This window comes from Urocitellus parryii, chromosome 5, assembly GCF_045843805.1.
Source record: "Urocitellus parryii isolate mUroPar1 chromosome 5, mUroPar1.hap1, whole genome shotgun sequence".
Taxonomy (NCBI): domain Eukaryota; kingdom Metazoa; phylum Chordata; class Mammalia; order Rodentia; family Sciuridae; genus Urocitellus; species Urocitellus parryii.
Window position 1 is genome coordinate 14,548,632 of NC_135535.1, and position 21,381 is coordinate 14,570,012.

At 49.8% G+C, this 21,381-nt stretch overlaps 1 protein-coding gene across 4 annotated transcripts in view; it reads right to left on the reverse strand.

Moving 5' to 3' along the window:
- The window catches only part of Abtb3 (ankyrin repeat and BTB domain containing 3), a 252,579-nt gene that overhangs the window by 31,956 nt on the left and 199,242 nt on the right, over positions 1-21,381 (reverse strand). For all 4 annotated transcript variants that reach the window (XM_026397911.2, XM_026397901.2, XM_026397929.2 and 1 more), the window contains 2 exons: positions 2,751-2,916; positions 814-903 (listed from right to left, as the gene is read on the reverse strand). In XM_026397911.2, coding sequence (XP_026253696.2) covers positions 814-903; positions 2,751-2,916 — 256 coding nt within the window. The remainder of the gene's footprint in view (positions 1-813; positions 904-2,750; positions 2,917-21,381) is intronic.

Genomic DNA, 21,381 nt, shown 5'->3' on the forward strand with positions numbered 1-21,381 from the left:
TGGCTTCCAGGGGGAGTGGTCTTCAGAAAGCACAGGAAAAGGGGGAAGAATGGGGTTTCCCCTACTTTGAGGTTGGGGTGGGATGGAGCAATACATCAATGGGGGTCACCAATCTGAGCTGGGTATGGTCACATTTATTTCTTCTGACAACCATTTGCAATGCTGATTATTCTCCCACTCTGCAGATGGAGACAGAGAGGATACGCCACTCGCCCAGCTCCAAAGCAGGTCAGTATGGAGGTGGTGATTTCAGAACTTGAACTCAAGTCTGTCAAATTCTAACGCTTGTGGGAGTGGGGCACCACACTTGCCGCTCTACCCCACTGCCTCAAGGAAGCCTTGGGATGAGCTTTAAGACCTGTCAATTCAGCGGAGGTGAGCCAATCAGGGTTTGGTGGGGAGGGCAGAGGATGGGAGCAGGGAAGCCTCAGCCTGGAGAATGACCAGAGCATCCTCTGTGCCCTGATCAGGTGGAGGGAACCAGCTGACGGCTCAGGACAGTTTCTGCCCCGTCCCTGAAGGAATGGATTGGCAGTTTGGATCAGGAGCGTGGGACTGCTGAGCCATCAGTGGCCACTGCTCCTTGCAGCCTCCATGGTTTTTCAGTGGAACATACATGCAGGACGCCCCTCGGGGCATGGCTGGGCTGCAGCCTCAGGATGCACATTATCTGTCAGGTAGTTTCAGTGGGACCACAATCACTCAGGGCCGAGGAGGGATCTGTTGGTGGAAATGAGCACACAGCCGTGGCTCCTGAAGGCAAAGCCCCCTCTCATGGTTTTCTGGGGGCCCTGCAGTCCTCTGCACCCTCACCTCCACATTCAGGTCAGCTCCGGCATCCAGCAGCATCTGAACCATCGCCTCGTCCCCACGGACGCAGGCGTACATCAGGGGGGTCATGCCCTGCGGTGAGTTAAAACCAGAGAATGGAGAGGTTTACAAGGCGGCTGTGGTCAGGCAAGAGAAACAAATGGAACATCTTACGTGAGTGCAGGGGAGCTGCTTGGGCTCAGAATCCAGCAGGTCTAAAGCACACGTGCAGCCCTGTGACTCGCAGGACCACAGCCCTGTGCACTCTGGAAACCACGGCGGAAGGGAAAGGGAGCTCACGTTGCCCTTTGGGTATTTGTCTTTGCTGAGTTTGGAGGATTTTGGTTTGTCTGTCTGACTCAGGGTGCCACGGACCTCAGAGCATTTCCTAAAACAAGTGGCTGATTTTGACTTAGGACGGTTAGGACTTTCTGGATTCTGTGACATCAGCCCTCAGCTATTTAACCGATGAATGCTGCTCCTCCATCCTTTCTCTCTCATGCTATAACAAGCTTCCTCCTGGCTCTGTATAAACTGCTGGTCAATGTCAAGGGTAACCGGATGCCCCTGAGCATGTGGTGTCCCCCTTCACTGAAAGTGGATTGACATTGTCATTGACAAGCAAAAGGCAAGCCACGGAGAGATGGCTTCAGGAAAACCACAGCTGCTCCTGACTCCTGCTCATCACCAGCCAAGTACCACAGCCCACAGGAGGGAGGGGTGGGTGGGTTTTCCAACCAATGGTGTTGGGAAGGCAGCTCTTTGGAAAACCATCCAAGTTAGAACCTTATCCCCCCCAGACACCATGCGCATTTCTAGTTTGGTTAGAGATAGCTAGAGAAAAAATTAAAACCCTAAAAGATATCTAGCTGGTCTCAGGATCCATTTCTAAACATAAAAGTCATGGAAGAAATCACAGAGGAAAATCATCCTAGCAACGAGGCAATAAAATCGAAAACATTGTAGACAAAATTCACATAAAACGTACATGGAAACATTTTTGTCACATTACAGCAAAGGGCTGTGTCTAATATATAAAGAGTTATTCTAAGTAGATTGGAAAAAAAAAACAACAACCCAGAAAAGCTAGCTGGAGGGTGGGGAAAAGGAAACAACTTCTGGAAATAACTGAAGACGGAGACCCTAAGAAAGGCTGGTGTGTCGATCGACTGCTTCCACGTTTAAGAATTTCCATAATGAAATAATCAGGGAGTGGCACAAAGGCTTCTGCAAGTACATTTAGCTCAGCATCATTAATAAAAGGAATTAGAAGCAACCTAAATATCCATCATCGAGGTACAGCAAATGAAAAAATGATTTTTTAAAAAAATTCCATAATATTATCTTTAATGTAAAATGTCAAAAAAGTGTAATAGAATATAGTTTTTAAATAATGGAAGTGTGTGTTTGTTGTGTGTCAGGGAGACTTAGTATTCCTCGAGAAAACTGTTAGCTGTAATTAAATAAATCATCCCAGGCCTCCCCTCCTGGAACTCACTGTGTGAACTGCCCATGCAAAGCAACCCCATTTGTCCCTAGTCATTTCCCGTTGGAATTCACTGCTGCTTGTTTTCTCTGTCCCTGACATTTCCCCTCCTGGGGCATCTCCTTGAGTGAGAGACACCAGCCACTCTCCCTGAACCAGTTTCAGGATTTTGGTGGTGGAGAGGGGATGCTGCCTATTTATGATCTGCCTCCTAGGGTCTACAGACTGACTGTGTCTCTTCATTATAGTCTAAAAGTTTGGTGACACCAGCCTGGATGTGTCCTGTGCAGTAGCACAAGGCAGAACCAAAAAAACCCTAAAAAAAAAAAACCTTTAAAAAAAGGCAACCTAAGCGGCCAGCAGGGGGCGCCGCAACCCAGCGCCGGCTGTTTCCATCTGGCTGCGGGGTGGGTGCTGGAGGCGGTGGTGTTGGCTAGACCCCAGGAGCCGGTACCTGTTCACTCATGGTGTTGATCCCATCAGGCCCCAGCAGAGACACCGCCTGCTTCACAAGGTCCGTCCGCCCGCAGTTCAGCATCCGAAAACCCAGGTCCTGCTTGAACTTGGCTTCGATGGCCACCGCATCCAGCTTCCGAGAAGCGCAGAAGCAGTCGTCTGCCCTGAAGGAGGAAGAGATGGTCATGGGGGTGTGGCAGCTTCCCTGGGGCATGGTCCTTGCCGAGCAAACTCCTTGGGCAGCACGAGACCCTTGCATTGCTTTTCATGTAACGAGCCAGTTCCTAGGCTGCCCTGAAAGACTTCCTCCTGATCCTGATCTTCGTCCTTTATGACTGCTGCCATTCTGTGTGTGTGTGTGTGTGTGTGTACTGGGGATTGAACTTAGGGGCACCTAACCACTGAGCCACTGAGTATTGTATTTAGACAGGGTCTCACTGAGTTGCTTAGGGCCTTGCTTTTGCTGAGGCTGGCTCTGAACTCGTGATCCTTCTGCCTCAGCTTCCAGAGCTGCTGGGATGACAGGCATGCTCCACCGCCTCTGGGCTCCTGCACTACCCTGGCCTAAGAATCATATGGAGAATATTTACTGAATGTCTACATGGGTAGGCGCTCTGCTAAATTGTTGGAGTGAAAAAATTCAATGAATGCCCATAAAACCAGAGTTAGGTACTGTCATTACCTCTCTTTAAACCTGGGGCAACAGAAGCATGTAAGGGGCCTTCCCAAGGCCATGTGGTCTGCAGGAGGCAGAGCTGGGATCTGGACCGGGGTAGTCCGTGTGAAGAGCGGGCCTGTGTATCTACTATGTGACACTGTCCCCAGTCAGCATGTGCTGTTCACCCATTCTCCTGTCTGCTCCTCACATTAGGCTGGGGAGTTCTGAGATAGGGACCTTGTCTGCATCTCTCTCCATCCCAGTGCCACTGGGCACACGGCACGTGGGGTGCTCATGAATGCAAGTTAAATGAACACAGAATGGGTGTTCCCTACCTTCCAAGGACAAAACTGAGAACCTGTGAAACGACTCAAGAGCATATTTGACAAGGTGCATTGAAACTGTCAGCTGGTGGAATGGCAGGAGAACGAGGCTAAGGAGGGGGTGGGGAGGGTCCTCAAACAGGTGACAAATTCTGGTTGTAAAGGATGTCACTTCCTTCTCCTGGAGAATGAATCCACTAATTAATTATTAAACCACTATGCATTTATTAAGCTTCTATCAAATTCTGCTCTAAGTGCTGAGAACGCAAAGGTAAACAGGTCTCTGCCCCTCCTCCAGGAGCCTACCCCCTGGAAGGAGAGGGGATGCAGGCGCGGGCTGTTGTCATTCAATGTGGCAAACGCAAGACTTGAGGGCTCAGAGACAGGCACTGCCCCAGGGCAAGTGCACTGTGGGGAGATGAGGAACTGGACCAGAGTCCAGGGGATCCAGCCATGCTTCCTGGGGGAGATGACTCTGAGCTGTGCCTTAAGGGGACTGGGGGAGAGAGGGGGAAAGTCTGGAGGTGGGACGTGGCAGGCAGTGTGAGGGTCACCGTGGGGATTTAGTGCTTCTGGGCAGAGAGTGCCAGAAGCCGACGGTGGCAGGGGCAAGATGACAGGGGACCTCTGCTTAGTCCGTAAGGCTCAGGCTTTATCTTCAAAAGCCACTGAGGGTGGCTGAGCAGACAGAGGGACATGGCTGGCCGGCAGTCCTCAGAGGCAGGAAGGAGGGGAGAGAAGAGCCAAGGGGAAGAGGCAGGAGATGGGTCAGTGCTGAGTGAGTCGCTGAGCAGAGCCGCGTCCACCAGGCAGAGAGTGCAGGGGCGAGGGAGGGCAGGGGTGCTGGGCTGGCACTGAGCGCGTGGTTCTGCCTTCCACCCTGCAGGGTGCCTGCTGCTCAGACTCAGGCTGGCCCAGAGGCCAGCTGACGCCCACTGTGTCAGCAGGAGCTGGAGCTGACCCTGACCTCTTCAAATCCCCTCTGCTTGCTGTCAGAGGCGGGGAATAGAGCAAAGGGGCCGGACGTGCATGCTCCAGGCTGGTTGTAAGGATGCCTGCCTGAACCTACCCTGCCTGTGGTGGCAGGAAGCCAGTGGCCACCACCTTCTTTTTCATCCCTGCAGACATGGGAGGGGCTGATCCTCCAGAGCATTGATGGCACGGAGGGTCCCACTCACCACCAGTAAGGCCAGGATCTGGGGCTGAGCCACCCAGAGAGCCTGGGAAGTGGATGGAGGCGACTGTCCTTGGCCTGCTGCAGGTCCTGGCTACCCGTCTACCATTCACCCCTGCTCGGCTTTGGAGCCTTGGGCAGAAGGAGGTCCCAGAAAAGGGACCCTGCTGGAGGAGATGCCAGACCCGAGGAGCGTGCATTTGGCCACCAGGGGGAGCTGATGCGGAGCAGACAGACACAGGGCCCTGAGACCCGAGGCCTGCTGTTGGGATGGGGTCTAACCTGCATCCAGCCAGGCCTCCCGGGGTCTATTTGTATGAGAGCCCTGGGAGGGACAATGAAAAGTATTGAGAGCTTACAACTGGCCAGGACCTGGATTCCAGGCTCAAGGCCTTTCCGTGGCAGGTAAGAGAGTCAACCACCCCGACATTGCTGGCAGGGTCTCCAGGAGGCCACCTGGGTCAAGGTGGGAAGGACTATAGGACCACAGGCCTGGCTTCAGACATGGCATCAGCAACCAAGACATAAGCTTCTAGGGCACAGACTGGGCTGTGCCTCAGGGCTTCTTGGCTCACTCACGGGGGTTTTGAACTTGGGTCTCCTGCAGCTAGGATTACCAGATCAAGCAAATAAAAAAATACCAAAGAAATATTGCACAGGACACACTTATACTAAAATGTGATCCACTGTGTCTGAAATTAACTGGCGGTTCCATCTTTTATTTGGGAAAAGGCAGAACTCTCTCCCAGGAAGAATACACAGAGAAACCATGGATCCCTCCAAAGTGTCTGCCTGTCTCCAGAGGAGAGGGATCCTTGGTGGGGCAGACGCCTTAATTCAAGGGACCAATGATCCTTAATGATGGCTAAAGAGTAACAGGGCAAGATCCTCTCCATCGCAGAGGACTCCGGGAAAGGTAAGGTGGGGCCTGTGTGTGTTGTACTGAAGTATCCGTACCCCACACTGTTGTGTGTGTGTGTGCCCAAATCCTGGAGAGCTATCAGACTTGCCACACTGCAGGGACAACTTCCCGCCCCCCCACCAGTTCTTATTGTATTTATTTAATTTTCTGTCTCATCTTTATTTATTTTTCCATATTGTTATTGGTGCATTATGGGTCATAGGTAACAGTGTGATCTGTTGTTCCATATTTGCACACACACACACACACAGTATATGATGATATCACTTGGCCAATACCATTCTCCAGTACTTCCCCTTTCCCTCCAGGGACAACCTTTCTCCCAACAGACTGCTACCCCATCTGGAAGAGGCTGCATTATGGAAGCCAGAGCTCTATCTAGGGACAAAGATGCTATCAACTGTCACTGTCACTGTCATGGAAAAAACCTTCCTGTCATTTCCTCTTTTTTTGTCTGTCTCTGAGTCCCTTGATGGCATCAATGCTCCATGGACTCATTCCAGTCAGCTTTTCTCCCCCTGCAGTCAGGCTAATTCCACGTGACTGGGTAAACATTACTGAGCACCTACTGTGCACCAGGCCTTGTGCTGAGGAGCCCTGGAGGAGGGAGACAGATCCTCTGTTCAGAGCTCACAGGTTCATAAACAGATAATTCCAAGAAAATCAGAAGTGTTTACCAGCCTCACAGGTCCTTGATTTTAATTAGAAAGAGACAAATGGCAAAAAAAAAAAAAAAAAAAAATACTGCAGCTAAGCTGATGATGATAATTGTTATTACGAGAAGTTGACATTTATTGAATACTTATTACTGAAATCTTTCCGTGTATTAACTCATACAAATATCCAACAAGCTGGTGATCTAAGTGCTATTAGAAGACTCACTCCAGAGATGGGGAAACTGAGGCCAGGGAACGACCCAGGTCTCAGAGCTGACTAAGGAACGAGCCAGGATTTGTCTGAGTGACCTGACATCCCATCCCATCCTGCTCGGCAGGACCTGGCAAGCTCCATCATGCCAACGTCTCCATACATCCAGCTCCTGCTTGAGCTAATCTCTCCATGTCTCTCAGACCCTCCAATTGCATGTCCCAAATGGAAGTTCTTATGAACACCCCTGGTCCCACCGTCCAAACCTGTCCCTGATCACCCACCACATTATCCACCCAGAACCCGTATCCATTCCATGGACTGTTGATTTTCCAAATCCATTTCCCAAATCCATCTCCTTCTCTCCACCGCCTGCCCTACCCTGGTCCTGAGTGCTGACCTCCACCTGTGGCTGGACCACTTCCATGCCTCCTGGTGCCCCCTGCTTTCAATCTTCTCCCCATTCACACCCCTCTCTTACCCAAGACCAGAGTGAGCGCCAGCATAAACAGGACCGGCATGCCCCACTTACCGCCTTCCAAGGCTGCCAGGGAACTGAGGATAAAATCCCTCCCCACCCAGGGCCCGCAGAGGCACCTTCATAATGTTTCCCATTCTGGCTTCATGGGTTTGGAAGCCAGAGCTCCAAACAACAGAGGCGAGGACTCCTTTCTCTTCACCATCCTGCCCACACTCACCTTTCATCTTTCTTGTTAGCAGCCACTCTAACAGATGTGAGGTGCTCCCCCTCCTACTGGGGTGGCAATTTGCCTTTCCCTGATTAGCGATGTTGAACATTTTTCAAACACATCTTGGCCATTTGCATGCTTTCTTTTGAGAAGTGTCTATTCAGATGTTTTGCTCATTTTTTAATTATTTGTTTTCTTGCTACTGAGTTGAGTTCCTTATGTTTTGGGGATACTAAGCTCTTATCAGGTGTATGGCTGGCAAATACTCTGTCCCATTCTGTAGGTTTTCTCTTCCTTCTGTTGATTGTTTCCTTTGCTGTGCAGGAGCTTTTAATTTGATTCAATCCCCTTTGTCTATTTTTTGCTTTTGTTGTCTATGCTTTGGGGAATGTATCCACATAATCACTTTCAAGACCCAAGTCATGGAGCAAAACTCTAAGTTTTTCTTCTGGTAGTTTTACAGTTTCAGGTCTTACATTTAAGTCTTGAATCCATTTCGATTTTATTTATTTATTTATTTTGGTACTGGGGAGTAAATCTGGAGGCGCTTAACCACTGAGCCACATCCCCTGCCCTTTTTTTGTATTTTATTAAGAGACAGTGTCTCACTGAGTTACTTAGCGCCTTGTGAAGTTGCTGAGGTTGGCTTTGAACTCTACATCCTCCTGCCTCAGCCTCCCAAGTTGCTGGGATTAGGGGTGTGTGCCACTGAGCCCAGCTTGAGTTGATTTTTGTATATGCTATAGATCAGGATCTACTTCTCTTCTCTTGCCTGCTGATATCTACTCTTCCCAACACCATGTGTTTTTTTTTTTAAAGCATTATTTAAAAAAAACCTTTATTTTTAAGTGGTGCTGAGGATTGAACCCAGTGCCTCTCACATGCTACGCAAGCGCTCCACCATTGAGCCACAGCCCCAGTCCAACATCAGGTATTTTTAAAGAGATGGTCCTTTCCTTATTTTGAGGGTCTTGGCACCAATCATTCCCGAAAGCAGGCCCCAGGAACCACCTGTTTATCAAGACTCCCTTGGACCCACAGAGGAAATAGAGTTCTGCCTACGGAACAAGAAAAGCAAAGCAGGTAAGAAGCATTTCCTACAAAAGTGTGAAAACATAGGTTTCTGTTCAACCCAGTTTGTTAGAGAATTTAATCCTGCAGCATTCCTGTGAACAGGGCCGGGAGCTCCACTTACTCTCTCTGGAAGTCCCTGTAGGATCTCCACTGCTGTCAACCACAGGTCCCCCGGTGGCCCCAACTCTGTGTGCTCTCCTTTGTGCCTGACTTATCTATGCAGCAGTCTATTAAGCCAGTCGCCTGGGGCTTCACCAGAAGCTGACCAGCTTTGTGGTTTTTCCCTTGAGTGGCTTTCAACAACGCAATCAAAGAGCTGATCAATTTAAGTAAGAAGTTCAGCTCCCGAGCTGGTCAATTTTTCTGATTTCTCAAGTGGTCCAGCCCCGAGAGACTTGCTCAATATCTTCCACCACTTCAGGGACGTGAGTGACTTGAGAAAGACATTTTCCACAGGCCAGCAGGGGGCCGGCTTGGCAAGGGACTAGGCTGCCTTTTCTCCCCAAGACAGGAGACGGCAGACGGCTGATCTCTCGATGCCTTCCAAGCGACAGACGCAGGCTGGTGAGCCCCGGATCCCTGTGTGCATTATTATACTTTAAAGCCAGTACAGAAGCTATGAGCGTCAACTCTCCCTCCCTGGGTTCAAGTCCTGGTTCTGTGACTTAGAGGCTGTGTGATCTTGGGGCTGGTTACTTAGCCACTCTGTGATTTGATTTTCTCATCTGTAAAAGTAGCTTTAGTAATAATGCCGTCCTCAAAGGGTTTTGGGTGTCGATCAAACGAGATAATCCGCGTACAGTGCTTAGCACACAGTTCTCGTTACACGTCAGATTCCTCATATTACAACTGTTATAAATTTACAAAGCCAAACACAGCTGTTTGGAAAGAATATACCGTACCTGGGAGATGTACATACACAGATGACACACAGAACAGTGCCTTCCTCCTGCTTCTTCTTCTTCTTCTTCTTCTTTTTTTTTGGCACTAGGAATTGAACCCAGGGGTGCTTAACCACTGAGCCACATCCCCAGCCCTTTTTTATATTTTATTTTGAGACAAAGCCTCGCTGAGTTGCTTAGGGCCTTGCTAAGTTGCTGAGGCTGGCTTTGAACTTGGGATCCTCATCGTTGTGCTTCTTAAGGTCTCAAATGAGACATTGTGTCTAACAAGTATCTTCAGAATCCAGCCAATCCTCTCCCCATGGGGGAAGCCCGGCTCCCAGAAAGGCTGCCCCCTGGTTTTGCAGGCCAACTGCAGGTGATTTGACAGAGGCTCAGGAGAGTCAGTGTCGCACGAAAACACAGTTTCTGGAACAGTCCGGAAAGTGAGAAAAGGCAGAGTCCTTAGGGTGCTGTGAGCCTGCCCAATGGGGATCCTGCTCTTTTCTTGTCTGCTCTAGGGCTGATCCCAACCCCTCTGGTGCTAGAAGGTACCTGGCAGCCCCTGGGCACCCTGAGGGTCAGATGCAGTGTGACTCTGGGAAGCGTGTCCAGAGAGCAAGGGCTTGCTCTCACGGCTGGGTCACCCTGTGCCAGGTTGCTTACTTTCCTTTAGTTTTCTCATATATTAAATGGGGATATCAACTTACTTTCTGTGTTTCACTTATTGAACAAACCCTGACATAGTACTTACTCTACACCAACTGCACTCTGAGCGTTTTACAGGTGTTAACTTGTTTAATTCTCATGATTATCCTCTGAGATGGACAATGTTTTAAGTCGATTTGACAAATAAGGAAAAGAGGGCACAGAGAGGTTAATGATTAGAGAGGTGACCTGCCTGAGGTTAACTGGTTGTGTTAGTCTGTTTCTGTTGCTATAACAAAATACCTGAAACCGGGTACTTACAAAGAAACAGATTCATTTAGCTCACAGTTCTAGAGGCGGAAAGTCCAAGATTGGGAGACCCCCTTAGTTCTACCTCTGGTAAAGTCCCCTGATGTGACACATGGTGGCAGACAGCACTGTGGCAGAAGCGTGCACAAGAGGGAGAGATCACATGTCGGGACAGGAACCAGAGTGGGGCAGGGCCAATCTTGCTCTTCTATCACAACCTCTCTTAAGAACAAACCAGGGTCCCAGGACAGCGATCCCAGTCCCTATCTCTGAAAGCTTTTATTATCATACTGAAGACCAAGCCTTCAAAGTATGAATGCAGGGGACAAACCCTATCCCAAAGATAACACTTGCTCCCGGTCACAGCTAACAAGGAGTCAGGATGTGAACCCAGTACTGGCTTCCGATGGAGTCACTCCTCACGTCCCCACTGGGCAATCCACTGGCCAACAGGGGCTGCTCTGGTTGGGAAGCACAGGTTCCACAGGGTTCTCATATCAGATCTCAGAAATCTGTATCCCAGAGGCCCCTGAGACCACCCCCACAGTGAGAAATCACAAAGGCCACCCTGACTGCACACTACTTGTGGCCAGGCACTGTGCTAAGTGTTCAGTTTCTGCTACTTCAACTGATCCTCTCCTAGGAGGACATAAGGATGACCATTGTCCAATTCTACCAGCAAGGGACCTGGCAGGGCTGAGTGACCCCAAAGCCTGTGATCCCACTGAGCAGTCCAGCCCAGTACCTGAGCGCGGCACTCACATCCCCGAACTCCTTCTTATTGGCTATGGGACCTCAGGCAGGTCGCCTCTCTAAGCCTCAGTTTCCCCATCTGCAAAACAGGGATGATGATACAGTGCTCACTGACGAAACCTATAAAGAAGTGTAAAGGGAAAATACTCCTGAACCACTCAGCACCATGTGTAAAGGGGTAACAGCTGCCCCAAACTTGAACCACACACTCATGACTAGGATTCTGAAATTGTGGGTCCTCTCTCCAGCAATTTGTCCAGGCCCTCGCCATCCTCCAGTCCCGGGCAGGCCCGTCCTGGATGCCAAGGAAGCTGTTCTGTAGCCTGGTCACTTTGGGCCCAGCCCCACTGAGGCCTCTCACTTGCTGGGCCCAAGCTCCTGGCTGTAGCTTTCCATGTATACTGCCCACGTGCTTCTGCTCTCATTCATCTGGGCATCACCAACAGGCTGCCATCTGGGACCGGGAAATTTCCAAGGCCTGTCTCTGAGGCACCAGCCAGGGGCCTGTTAGGGACCACACGAGGAGAGAGGCCACCACATGAGGAGAGAGGCTCACACAGAAAGTGCCAGAAGCCTGCCACTGCAGGGTACAGTCTGAGGTGTTTGTCTGTCTTGGGAAGGAAATGAGAGGACACGGCCCCACTATGTTGCCTAGGCCCCAATGGTCCCTAATGTGGGTTACAGTTTGGCTCCCCAAGGCCACTGGTCAGACTAGCTCCCTGGGAAGAGAGCAAGGGTACAGACAATCAGAGAAACAATAAACAGAGAACAGCTTCCTGAAGACACTACAGTTAATACAATGACAGACATTTATAAATAGTGCTCCATTTGCTAAGCTTTTCACATTAAGATTAACCTCACTTAATCTCCAAAATAAACTTCAAACTGCAGAACAAAAAACAGAGGCACTGAGATCCACTTTCTCACCGTCACACAGCTCTAGGTGGTGGAGCTGGCAGGGAACCCAGGCAGCTTGACTCAGCCCCCACTTACCTCTGGCTTAAACTCAAGGGCAAGTTTTAGAATCCCCATCACAACCTTAGGAAACGGGGACTCCAAGGAGCGAAGCATCTCATCCTAAAGTCACCTGGCTCTGTGTCCCTCCATAGTCTAGGCTTCAGTTGCCCTTGTGTTTGAGCAAGTTCCCCAGCTCTTGTCCTGCCCAATTCCAGAGTTCACCAGTGGGCAGTACCACCCTGTGGATGCAGAGACGGACAGGAAGTGATTTCCACGCTGGAGAAGCTGCGGTCCAAGCCAAGCGCTGGGATTCCTTCCTTCACCCATATGCCTGTCCTGAGCGCCTGCCACGGTCTAGGCACCAGGTTAGATGCTGGGGTCCAGCAGCCGGTGCATCAGACATGGCCCTGTCCTTAGGAGGAGGCCACCAACAAGGAGGGTAAGAGGCTGCACAGGTGACAGTGCCACTGAAAACGAAGGTCCCCGGGGACACGAAGGAGAGAAACGGCTCTAACTCAAAATGAGAACGGAGGACCACGTCCCCAGCCTTTCCCTTTCTCCCTGGGCACCCCGAGTTCTGACTTGCAGGGGAGGACGAAAATGCTGATGTCACCTCTGAACGTTCAGGAACTCGCTGGAGGTGGCAGGGAGAGCCGCTGGTTGGAGGTTGCTGCTAACACAAGCTCTTTAGGCTTTGCTGCGTGACCTCGAGCAATGTCCCGACCTCTGCCTCCTCCTCTATAAGATGCAAGAGCAGCAAGTGCGCGGAAGGGTTCCCTGGAACGGAGTGCACTGCGCATGCGCGTCCCTTCTGGCCAGGCTGGACCCTCTCGGAAGGTGGATGCGCACCTGGGTGGGGGGCTGCGACGCTGACGACCATGGATTAGGCTGATGTGGCCCTGTGCCAGCTGTCTGCAGCACTCCAGGCACTCAACAGCCAGCGCCCTCTCCAGGGTCTCTGGGGAACCCCCCCCCCGGGGGGGGCGCCAAACAACACCCAAGCCAAGGACAGCCAATGGGTCACCTCTGGGGCAGCAGCTCTGACTGGCCGACATGGCTGCCTGCAGCCTAGTGTGCAGGGGGGTCCTGAGGCACGGTCATCATTAGAGAGGAAAGACAAACACCCAGGCTCCGCAGGACACTTGGGGCAGCACCCCGCAAGGCAGGAAGAGAGCCGTGAAACGGGGTTCTGTCACAGCTCTATCAACCACCAGGCAGGCGACAAGTCACCTCATTTCTCACAAGATTCCTCATCTATGAAATGGGGGCAGGGCTGGCGAGCTCTTGGGTGCTTCCAAGCAGGACATTCTGAGTTGATGACAGTTGCCTGGTGCTCTGTCCCACTCTTTCCTAGGCAGTGGCCTCTCTCCCTGGCCCAGCCCACATCTCAGCTTCCCTGTCCTGCTTTGGTTTCATGAAGCACTTATCACCTGGGGAAGAAAGGGTGGAGTTGTAGATACCTGCCCGCCCCCAGTTCTCCACTTCTTCTTATAGGAACAGGGAATCACCTGCCCTCACAAGTCCCTGCTGGGCACACTGCATATGTGGATGGGGATGTTTAAATAAAGTTTAAACTTTATTTAAACTGGGGATGGCAGTCCCCACCCTGTGTGGCTAGCTATGGCCAAGTGATTCAGTCCTCACCCACAAAACAGAAGCAGGAGTGACACAGTGACTTCTGGTCCAGCTGGAACCGGATCTTACTGGCTTGCAAAAGCCAGCTATGTGCCTCTCCTTGACCCCCTGTCCAGTGACATCTCATTGCTGACTTGAAATCAGCCTTAGCAGAAGTTATCTAGACCATGGAAACTGGAAAACGCTACAGATCATGGCTCTTGGGACACGGGACGTGGGGCAGCTGTTTGGTGAACATTTACCACACACCACTGTCTAGGTCATTGCTTAAGAGGAAGCTTCCTGCCCTGGCTTTCCATTTGTTCCCTTCTCCAACCGGTAAGTGGACTTGTCCGTGTCCTTGCTCTAACCACACAGGGGCCAAGGCTCTAGGGGGGGGGGTCAGCAAACTTTTTCTTAAAAGTCAAGACAGTCACTATTTGAGGTTCATAGGTCACATGGTTTCTGTTGTGGCTTCTCAGCTCTGCTACTAGAGGCTGAAAACAGCCATTGGTGACATGTAAGCCAATAGGTGTGGCTAGGTTCCAATAAAACTTCTTTATTTAAACAACAATATAGGAGGACAACTTGGGGGCCATGGTTTGCTGACCTCTGCTCTAAAGGAACTTCCAGGCAGCCAGAGGGAGGGAAGCTGGGTCTTCCTAAGGTCTCTATGGCACAGTTAGTCTATCAGCCTGCACAGGCTGACCTGTTACACAGGTGAGAAATAATGTCACAGGGAAGTGCCGTACTCTGGAGTCATCCTGTAAGCAGCTGTCACCTGTCCAATATTTGGACTAAGAAAATAAATGCCCCTTGTGGCTCCACTCTTCCTAGGCAGGGTGGACACACGCTTGGCCTTGAACTGAAAAGGCCCAATCTGGCTGCTTTCTCCACCTCTGGGGAGAGGGTTGGTGTCTGCAGACCCAAGCAGATGGCATCCAGGAGAGCAGGGCTTTTGTCCCCTGGAATCTGATGACATCTCTATGGCCCACAGGGACAGTGTGCGCTGAGTGTGCCTATGGTGACCCCCCCCCCAGGTGTCTGGCAGGACGCTGAGGCACACATCAGGGCTGCAGGTGCGTCCCACTGTGTGTGGCTCTTATTTCCCAGTTTAAAACTCAGCCTGCTGGGGCCACAAGACTGAGAGTTGCTGGTTATACTCTTATTTAAAAGCGGCCCAGTGATTTCCAGAGAGTCACAAAGAAAGTCCCATTCTGATCTTGCTGTGAGGAAGCAAGATGGGAAGAGAACTGAAGCAAGGGGGAAGGTGGAGGGGTGAGGAGTTAGGAAGGAAGGCAGGCAGGAGGGAGAGGTGCCTGCTGCGGCACAGAGGGAGGACCCCAGGGCGGGTTCTTATTTTAAAGCAGGAGTATTCGTGTACTCAGGTGCATTTGGCAATTTCTAAGATATTTTTGATCATCATTGCTGTCACCTACTATGTGGAACCGAGGGTGCTGTTGATATCCTATAATGCCCCAGGCAGCCACATCCCATCCTTACTGCACCAAAGAATTATTCAGCTGCAAAAGTCAATAGTTCTGAGGTTGAGAAACCTTGGTGTCGGATAATAAAACATTTTTGCCTCACTTCTTACATATCAAGTTGTTCCCAATTCAGGATTCTGTAAGTGTGACAATCAAATGGTGCCTTCAGAAATGAGTCGTGAAATGGCAAATTGGAGACTATGGGCCTGTCTTGGATAGGCCCCTCCTTATACAGCCTTTGTTAAATCCCTTTCACAGTCTTCATGCTCTAGAGTTGATGATTTTTTTTCCCTTTTCTCTTGGGTAGCAAAAAGATTAACAAATTGAGAGTCCTTTGTGCTGAAGTAAGCTACACCAAGATTTCTGTGCACCTTTCTAAGAAAGAAAAAAAATTATATTATTGCGGCAAATGGAACATATAATGCTTGTGAAGTTCCTAGGAGAAATCTTGGCCCCAAAATTGTGCCTACTTGCTATTTAATGCTGCTACTAAAGTACAGAAAAGAACCAGCTCATTAAACCTGCCTTGGATAAGGAAAAGCACATGTGGCTAGCCTGTCTGCTTTGGGAAAGACATCAAGGGACCTGGACCCTTCTTTCCCCTTTAGAAGTGGAGGCCCAGTTAGTGGCAAAAACCAGTGTCTTTGCTTCCTGGGAAATTCCGGGTCTTTCTGAATGTACTTAAAAGGTTCATCTCAAAAGCAAGGGCTGCAAACACCCAGGAGAATGGAACGAGTGTGCTCATATCATATCACAAGATGTGAAAGTCTTGTCACATTAGTAGACAATGATGAAGCAGCATTATAGAGGTCTTGCTTTAGCACCATGGCTTATTAAGAAAAGTGAAAAATAGGGTCTCACTATAGAGAAAGGGGTCACCCCTGTTTAAGGATGTGAGCTCTTAATGCTTCCCTTCTGGCAGAGAATGGTTGTTGTCCTCCAGAGTTGCTTATCTTCTTCTTGTATTGTTGTCGGACAGGACTGTTAACTGGCCACATGGCTGTTAAAGAAAGACTACATTTCCCAGGTTCCCTTGTAGCCATGCATGATCACATGACTAAGTGCTGGCCAATAGGAAGTCCTCCTACTTTCCTTCTTCCCATTGGGTAGATATGTCCTGCTGGGTGGGGCATGCAGAGAAGGTACCACCCAAGGGACAGCAGAGCAACAAGAGGGAAGGTGCCTGGGTTCTGACTTCCCGGAGCTGCTGGGACAGCCTCAGACTTCTTGTCTGGATTGTTACGAGAGGGAAAATTTTAACCCCCTGCCTTATCAAGCCCAGGTATTCTGCCTATTTGTTGCGACTAACGAATTTATATTCTAAATGATATATTCCACAAGTGGCTTTTAAATTTAAATAAACTCAGTGAAGCACACAGGAAACTGTGAGTATAGCCAGCTACTGTGCTAGGTGCTACAGATTCAAAGATGAAAGCACACAACATCCTCCAAGGAGTTCTAGAAAGAGCTGATGATCTTCTTTAATAACAATTTTCATGGATAAACAAACCAACTCCTGAGGTATGAGGACAAAGTTCCAGTGTTACAATCCTAAAATGTCCTCACAGTGACCTCAGCCCCCTAAGACACTATTTTTCTGTAAAGGCCTGGGTAGTAAATATTTTAGGTTTTGTAGGCCATATGGTCTCTCCCATAGCAGCCTACCTCTGTCACTGTAGGGGGAAAGCAGCCACGGAAAATACTAAAAAACAGGTGCGGCTGAAGAGAGGGAACAGGAGGCTGGAGTTTGCTGGTCCCTGCTCTATATTAAATATTTAATAGAAGAGCCTTCTCTTTGAGATTTATAAGAAATATGTTAAAAGATCTGAGAATTTTTTAAAAGCCTGCTTAATTTCATTTAAGCTAGTGTTTCCCAAATTTATTGAACCTCTTAACATGTTTTTTAATGCTTGTTAATATCCCAGAACTGGCCTTCTGAACGTGCTGTTGCAAATACTGGCCAAGTAGATGACTTTTATCATGAATGCGTCATTTTAGGCACATGTGAAATAGAGACTAATATGTTAATCACCTGCATGTTGACCATCCAACCAAGGCAAAAAAATAAAGCATCACATGTATGAACAAAGGCCTTACACACTTCTCTGGATTCTATCATTGATTCTACCTTCCTGACAGGACCTTCTCTCTTGAATTTGTCATTTATAATCTCTGTGTATGCTTTCTACTTTTTACTCTATATTCACAAATTCCTAACAACCTAGGCACTCTTTTGCATGTTGGCAAACTTTATCTAAATGTTGGTATACTGTATAAATCCATCTTCAATTTGTTCTTTTGTTTTTGCACAACATTTGGGAGTTGGCCGTGTGGTAACATATAGTTCTAGTTCATTTATTTTCATTGCTACTTGGCTTTCTGTTAAATTAACATACCATAATTTATTTATCCATTTGCCTAGAGAAAGCTTGTTATTTCTCTCTTTTGCTGTTATACACACTGAGCCTATAAACATCTCTGTACATGTCTCCTTATTTCCATGTGGAAGTGTTTCTCTGGGGTGTAGACGTAGGAGTAGAATCATGTGTTTTTGAGTTTACTTGAAAGTGGATTCAGAGTCCCCTCCAGTGGTGTTTAAGAGTTATCACTGCTCTATATCTTCACTCAGATCTGGTATTATCAGACTTTAATATTTTTTTTTTTTTTGCCACCTGAGGAGTATGAAATGCATCCCTGGGCGAGGTTCTGATTTACATTTGCAGGATTCCCAGCTGAGCCTGTCTCCCATCTCTCTTGGCCACGTGGTAGGCTATTTCTGTCTCAAGTCTTCTCAGGGACTTCTGGCAATGGCCAAAGCTGACAGGTGCATCTGAATTCCTAAAAGGATCTGGGGCTGGTGGCTGAGACTTTCCACAGGAACCTGTGAGTCTGTCCAAAGGTGACTTTGACCTTTCCCTCGAGTCTTTGACTGAAGCTACCTTGACTAGCAAGGGCTTTGGAGTCGGGCAGACGGGGTTCAAGTGCCAGATGGGACACGTTCTTCATGTCACTGTGGGGGGTTCCTAGCCTCCTGCTGCTCCCGTTTCCTCAGCTGTAGGCGTGGTGGGGGAGGGAGGGAGCCCCTCGGAGGGCCCAGGATTGCTGAATGGAGGGTGCACGAGAAACACCTGGGCCTGGTCCTGGTCCCCGCAGGCTCTTGAGTGATCTGTCATCTCGTAGAGATTTAAGAGAGTGAGTCAAAGCTTCTCTTAGTTCCTTCTCCTCTCCATGTCTCATTTCTCCAAAGGCCAGGGCGTTACTGTCGTTCTGCACATCTAATGTCTGACTGCAAAACCAAATAACTTCCAGGGCTGGAAAAGACCTTGGGGACCTCTGGAGGACCCCACCTTCCGGAGGGTGATGGAATGGGGGTGAAAGGACAGAATGACTTGGAGACACGGCACATACACAGTGGCGTGGAGATGCCTCTGAGCTTTGGGGAGGATGGGACCGCTCCTTCGTTGTTAGCAAGAACACCTCTGCCCTGGCTTTGTCCCGAGCTCTTTGTGCTAAATACACGACTCCACACTAAGTCCTGGTCACCTGACTCATTGCCCAGGAAAGTCACTAATACTCTAAACTAGAGCTTGGGAGCTCTGCTGGCCTGTGAGGAAATAAGCACGTTGGGTAGAGAGCGAATACAACCAAGAGAGGGCCACCAAATCAATAGATAATAAACCTCTGCTTCTCAGGAGGCCAGATCCCACGTGGCAAACTACAGACCCTCAAACCGCCTGGACCGGAAGCCCTGATTTGGAACCAGCCCCGGTGCTACTTAAGATGCAGTTCTCCGTGTGGCTGTGAGCGCCAAACGTGTTTCTGTTTTGGTTTCAACACTTTGAAAGCTTGGAACCAGTTCCAAGTGTTGGCAGACCATCTGCGGCCCGCAGTCTGGCTTCCGCCCACACCAGGCTGTTGCTCAGGCCCTGCTGTGAAGGGCACTTCCCTCCTGCCAGGGCTGGTGGCCTCTTTTCAGCTTGCAGTGTCTCAATTCTAGATGCTGGTGACCCCGCTCCGTCTCAGATTCCCGTCTCTCAGCTTCTGTAGGCTGTTCTCTGACCTGGACCACTGCTCCTTGTCTCAGGGTGCCGCGTCTTCATCCGTCGCTTCCTGGGGGTGATCTCATCCACACCCATGACTTCAATGGCGCCTGTTTGCCAGAGTGGCCCCCCATCCCCACCCCAAAGGCTCCTTTAGTGAAGACCTCTCTTTTCTGAGATCTCGCCCGAGTTCTCAGCTGCCTCCCAGTGTCTCTCCTTGAAATCTTTCTGCCTATGAATTGGTTCAGGAAAAGCCCAGTCTGGTCACCTACAGAACCATCAATGCACTTCACGACAGCCCTGGGCACCATTCATTCATTATTGATCAAAACTACTTGGCCCCACAATTAAGGTGGCTGATTTCTGCCCCAGTCCTGAAGAAGCTGCCAGTTGTCTTAGGTGACAGTCCTTGCTGTGACCCCTTTTTTCAGAAGACTGTACACCCCTAGTAACTGCCCAAGCTCTGCTCACTTTGGACAAGGCCCAGTCAGTCCGGGACCACATTTGCTGTCTGTTCATCTTCTCTTCTCCGTCTGCTCTCTCTTCCCATTGGTGACCCCATCATGAGGACTCAATTGCTCTGGACAAGGTTGGGGACTCCAGACAACGCTGGCCTTCCGAATCTTAAACTTCAGAGATGGGTCACACAGAAGAACTCTGGGGTCACAGAGGTGAGGACAGTGGCTCCCAAGCCAGCCATCCCTGGCTGGTGTTCTTCCTGCTTCCTGGGGACCGGCCCAGTGGCAGACTCAGCTACAAACCATTCCCCTGAGGGCAGCCTCCACACTGTTCCCTTGCCCTCCTGGCCTGCACGGTCCAGGGGGAGGAAATAAGGGTAATAGTCAAACCTTAACAGGCATTACTGCGACACAAGCCTTTGGTAAATGGTTTCTACAAATCATTTCATTGAATCCTCCCCACAATCTTAAGACGTGGGGATATTATTGTCTCCATTTTACAGATACAGAAACTGAGGCCCAGAGGGCATGAATTACTTGCCTAAGGTCACACAAAGAATAAGTGTCAAGCCAGGATTGGAATCCAGGTCATCAGCTGCAAGGCCTGTGTTCCCCGGTACTGTGCCCTGCCTCCTCTTTAAGCAGGTGTGGGTGAGCACTACTCCCTGGTAACCCTGCTCCGATGGGGAAGCCCGGTAACGACCTCTCAGTTAGATGAACAAGGGACATTTTCCAAACCAAACCCAGGACGGCTTCTCCTGCAGTGCCCTTTGAAAAAAGCATCCCTAGCGGCACAGGTTCCCAAGCTAGACACCCGCAGAGTCGATTTTTCTTTTCTTTTGTGAGCTGGGGCGGAACTCGGAGCCTCACTCACGCTAGGCAAGCACTCTACTGCTGAGCCGCCACCCCAGCCCAGAGTCAACTTCTAACATAAAAATTTGGTGAGTGGAGTAGAGAACACACATGGGCTCCAAAACCCGACAGCCAAGGGCATTTCCCTCCAGCCTCTCCTCCCGGTGGTCTGGATTGACTATGTTTCCCAGAAAGACCCGAGGTACTCAGGGTGGGCCCTAAGCTACTGTGACTACTGTCCTCGGAAGAAGATGGAAATGTGGGACACAGACCCGGAGGGAAGACAGCCTTGTGCAGACGGAGGCAGAGACCAGAGTGGCGCTGCCACAGCTGAATGATGCCTCGGGCTATGGGAGCTGGGGACAGTAAGACTCCAGCCTAGAGGTTTTGGAGGGAGCCTGCCCTCCTGGCCCCTTGATCTTGGACTTCCAGCCTCCAGAACTGTGAGACAATGAACATCTGTTGTTTTTCGAGCCCTGGGCAGTGGAGTTTTGTTAGGGCAGCCCTAGCTCAGTCACACCCAGCTCCCCATTCCCCTTGGGAGGCCACTCTGGGCTCATTTATTAATCGGTGCATTATAATTATACCTAATAGTGGGATCCATTGTGCCATGGGCATCCGTGTACTTGCACATCACCTCAGGGGTTATTTGTTTGTATCTTTCCTTACAGAGGTGGGTTAGGTACTACGTTGACACCTTCCACACTGTTCTGAATGGTTTTTCTTATTTGAAAACACTCCAGGGCCATTCTTTTTATTGTGATAGAATCTACATAAAATTCCTCATCTTGAAAGTGTCTAGTTCTGGGGCATTAAGTCTATTCCCATTATGGTGCAATTCTGGCCACCCAGACAGCTCTACCTGAAACCCTGTGTCCGTCACGCCCCTCCCGGAGCCCAACACTGAATGCCACTTGTCCCCT